General features: G+C 51.3%; 1 protein-coding gene across 1 annotated transcript; it reads left to right on the top strand.

Annotated features, from left to right (window-relative positions):
* Positions 1-1,851: 1,851 nt before the first annotated feature.
* LOC123151734 (protein ALTERED XYLOGLUCAN 4) lies at positions 1,852-3,974 on the top strand. The gene is made up of 2 exons (XM_044571395.1): positions 1,852-2,332; positions 2,666-3,974. The coding sequence occupies exons 1-2, from the start codon at positions 2,044-2,046 to the stop codon at positions 3,736-3,738; spliced, it is 1,362 nt and encodes a 453-aa protein (XP_044427330.1). The 5' UTR covers positions 1,852-2,043; the 3' UTR covers positions 3,739-3,974.
* Positions 3,975-4,279: the final 305 nt, after the last annotated feature.

Raw genomic sequence — 4,279 nt, 5'->3', positions numbered from 1 at the left:
GTTTATTTACTTTTTTATTATTTCATTTTAGTTTTTATATATATTTTATTTATATCCACCCCGGACATGATTTGGGTTCGGCCGCGCGGTGGGCGCACGCACGATCCATCTGACCAAGCCGGATACGGACGAACTCATCAACGTCCCAAAAGGACAAAATCCGGTTAATCCGAACGTCCGTTTGAGATCACGCTGTAGAGTTGGCTTATGAAAAGAATGATGTGGACGCAGATACCAGCCGACCCTCACCAGCTCCAACCAACGTCTCACCGTGCTCCAACCAATGGACAGTCGGTCTCACCGAACCCCCGCTCAAACCTTGCCAATTGTCGAGAAGCAAAGCGAAGTAGACACTTTTTCAGAGCACTGCTATGCTTTGGTCAAAAGAAAAATACTGGTACGCTTGTGGGCTGTTTGGGCCATGTCATTTGAGCCCAGCAAGCAGCCATTTAACAACAAACCCAAATATAGGGACAGCGGTCAGTAGAAAAAGAGGTAATATCACCAGGAGTCATAGAACTTACGCTCGACGTTCAGTTTGATGTTAAAACTTTGAAAATACGAATTTGTGATCATTTAACTTGACAACGCGTGTAAATACGGTCACAACATATGCATGTGGACGTATCAGGGTGTATGGCCCCACCTGTTAGTGAGTGGTGACACATGATGAACTTATTTTTACACAAAACACTCTCATATTTTTTATTTCTGAAAAAGTCAAATTAGTGAAAAATGGGAGAGAGCCCGGAATCCAACCCACGACCAATGTTCACCACAGAAGCCACTCTAACCAACAAGCCACCCCTGTTTGCATGTAACGTATGGATAGCTAAGTTAGATGTACTGAGAGCTTAAATGATATTTATTTTTTTGCATCTATGAGCAGTGGATGTACATCTGCAGCCCATTTAAGCTATTTTAGTGGTCCTTTTTTCTTACCTGAAACATGTAGAGGCGCGCACTGCTACAATGATTCATTTAAGCTATTTTAGTGGTTCTTTTTTCTTACCTGAAACATGTAGAGGCGCGCACTGCTACAGTGATTCCCTTAAGCAGGATGAGAAGTCATGTCCAGATAGGTTGACGCATTAAGATCAACATATAATGTCATCAACACAGTACTTACAAGTTTTTTCTTTTGAGAAACACACAATACTTACATGTGGAGTGGTAAAACAATATAAGTAATACTAATTGCACATCAGGATGGTTTGACATAGCAGTAAATACAGTGACATTTCATCAATCAAGCTCCTATGCATGGAAATCTGTTCTTTCTCCGTCTGTCACTCTGGCTGGCTCTTTTTGGCAGTATCCACAAGATGCGTGTCTTTCGAAAGGTGATCATGCTGATGGCTTATTTTTTAACATATTGAGGCTCATTTTGCATTTGCAATTTCTTCAAGATATTTGTAAAACGTAATTAATAAAGTTATGTTCTAAGAATATTATACATAAAAACTATCATTAGTACATAAAAACATTTAAATATGAACTTGTGTATTATATGAAAAATAGTTAATACCGACATTGAAAATGTTTGTTAAATAAATATGTTTAACGAATCCAAAATATATAGACTCGCAGCTTATATTTAAATTATGCAAAATGATGAATTCAAACATTTACGTGCCTATATGCAGTACAGTGTGGTTGTTAAAAAATGTGAGGGTGTTTTGTGCAAAAATTAAGTAAGCTGAGTGCCACCACTCACTAACAGGTGGGGCCATACGCCCTGATACGTCCGCACGCGTATTTTGTGACCATATTTGCACGCGATGTCAAGTTAGATGACCATAAATCCGTATTTTTAAAATTGTAGCATCAAACTGAACATTGAACACAAGTTCTATGACTTAGGGTGATATTACCTCGTAGAAAAACATTCTTTTCTGTCCAGTAGAAAAAACATTTGTGTTCCCAAGGAAAGGAAGGAAGGATTCCCATCTCCCTCGATCCCCTTTCCTCTTGACTCGTGCCCCGCCCCGTCCGCCATGGCTGCCTCCCCCCGTGCACGAACATAGCTTCCCCCGCGCAGCCATGGGCACCAATTTCCCGCAGAGCCACCACCTCCAGACCACCCACTTGTCGCTCCCCAGGAAGCAATTCCTCTCCTACGTCCTCTACGCCCTCCTCCCCCTCGCGCTCCTCCACTACCTGCTCTTCAACCCGCTGGCCGCGCCCAAGCCGCCGCTCCTGGCGCAGCCGCAGGCGCGCGAGGCGGCGCCGTCCCAGCACAGGCACGCGCCCGTCAATGCGCTTGAGGAGCAGCTGCCCCCGCCCCCTCCCGCTCCCGGCCGAGGGGGCGAAGCATTGGGGGAAACTCAAGGTACGGTGTTAGGTTTTCCATTTGATTTCTCCTAGTGGTCCTCTGGCCGATTTAGCTCGTCAATTGAGCTTTCCCTCCAGCGGATTCCGTTTTGCTTCGATGATAAATTTCCCCCCTTTTTCTTGCCGTTTTCTGGAGTTCTAGAAGTATTTATAAAAGGCGCTCTTGATAAGCTCAATAAATAGCGGCCATGGTGGTTTTACGGTTGAAATGTGCAAGAAATGGCGTGTGATTTCACCCGCTTGTGCGGCATTTTGGGTTCCTGGGAGATTGTTTGGCGTAGTGGATAGTACTCCAGTACTAAATGTTTCCTTGTCGTGTTGGCCCGAGCAGGCGGAGACGTGTCGGCGTCAGGATCCGCGTCGCCGCCGTGCGACTACTCCGACGGCGAGTGGGTGCCGGACGCGCGCCCGCCGCTGTACGACGGCACGAGCTGCGGCACCATCAAGGACGGGCAGAACTGCATGGCGCACGGCCGCCCGGACACCGGGTACCTCCACTGGCGGTGGCGGCCACGGCGGTGCGACCTCCCCGCCTTCTCCCCGGAGGCGTTCCTCCGCTGGCTCCGCAACAGGCACCTGGCCTTCGTGGGCGACTCCATGGCGCGCAACCAGGGCGAGTCGCTGCTCTGCCTCCTCGCCTCCCGCTCCCGCCCGGACCTCGTGTACCGGGACGGCCAGGAGAACAGGTTCCGGCGCTGGGTCTTCCGGGAGCACAACGCCACCGTCTCCATCTTCTGGTCGCCGCTCCTGGTGCGGGTCGCCGAGAAGGCGGAGCACGCCGGCGTGCGGCACAACAACGTGTTCCTCGACTCGTTCGACGAGCGGTGGATGTCGCGGCTGGGCGGGATCGACGCCGCCGTGCTGTCCGTCGGGCACTGGTTCCTCATCCCCGGCGTCTACCACGACGGCGGCAGGGTCGTGGGCTGCCACGACTGCGCGGACCTCAACCGCACCGAGACGGCCTTCTTCGGCGCGTTCAAGGAGGCCGTGCGCCGCACGCTCGCCGAGGTCGCCCGGCGGCACGGCGCGGACAGCAAGCTGGTCGCGGTCACCACGTTCTCGCCGGCGCACTTCGAGGGGGACTGGGACAAGGCCGGCGCGTGCCCCAGGAGGCACCCGTACAGGGAGGACGAGAAGGGGCTGGGCTACACGGAGAAGGAGATGAGGAGGACCGTCCTGGAGGCGGTGGCCGCCCACGCCGGCGCCGGGCCCCTGCGGTTCGCGGCGCTGGACGTGACGAGGCTGGCCAACCTGCGGCCGGACGGCCACCCGGGGCCGTACATGCGCAGCGACCCGTTCGCCGGCGGGCCGGACGCGCGGGTGCAGAACGACTGCGTGCACTGGTGCATGCCCGGCCCCATCGACACGTTCAACGAGATCCTGCTGCAGACCGTCGCGGGGTGACCGCCAGTCCGCCATGATAGTGAGTCGGAGACATGTCTGATCGTGCGCCGAGTTCAGTTAATGATTCTTTTGCTCGTCGGTCAGACGATTAGGGTACGAGATAGGTCGTAATGAGAGCATCATTGGTTCCAGTCTCTGGAGAGAAGATTTGGAGACTTTGGAGTGGTGTCCTTTGCTATGATAGGTTGTAAGTTTCAGAAACAGATTGCTACTAGTTATCAGGGTTGTGTTTTGCTTGCCTGGACTCTCTTTTTTCATCTAGGAGTACTATATTATTAGCCGCTGAACCAATGTCCAATCATCTTCCCTCGTTTCATTTTGGGGAAATCCTTGTACTGCAAGAGGAACAATTTCGGGGACTGATGTTTCTGAAAGTTCCAAGCAGCTAGCAGAACTGGATGTTTCTGAAAGTTCAAAGCAACCAGCAGAACTGGAAATACTCCTATTTGGGAGCTGAAGTTCTACTCTGACGTGTTCTTCGGTGAGTAAATCTAGATGCGATACGTTTGTCACTACAACTACAAGAGGGGTCCTCTACTGC

Source organism: Triticum aestivum, chromosome 7A (genome assembly GCF_018294505.1).
Source record: "Triticum aestivum cultivar Chinese Spring chromosome 7A, IWGSC CS RefSeq v2.1, whole genome shotgun sequence".
NCBI classification, from domain to species: domain Eukaryota; kingdom Viridiplantae; phylum Streptophyta; class Magnoliopsida; order Poales; family Poaceae; genus Triticum; species Triticum aestivum.
This window is presented reverse-complemented; position numbering and strand designations above follow the sequence as displayed.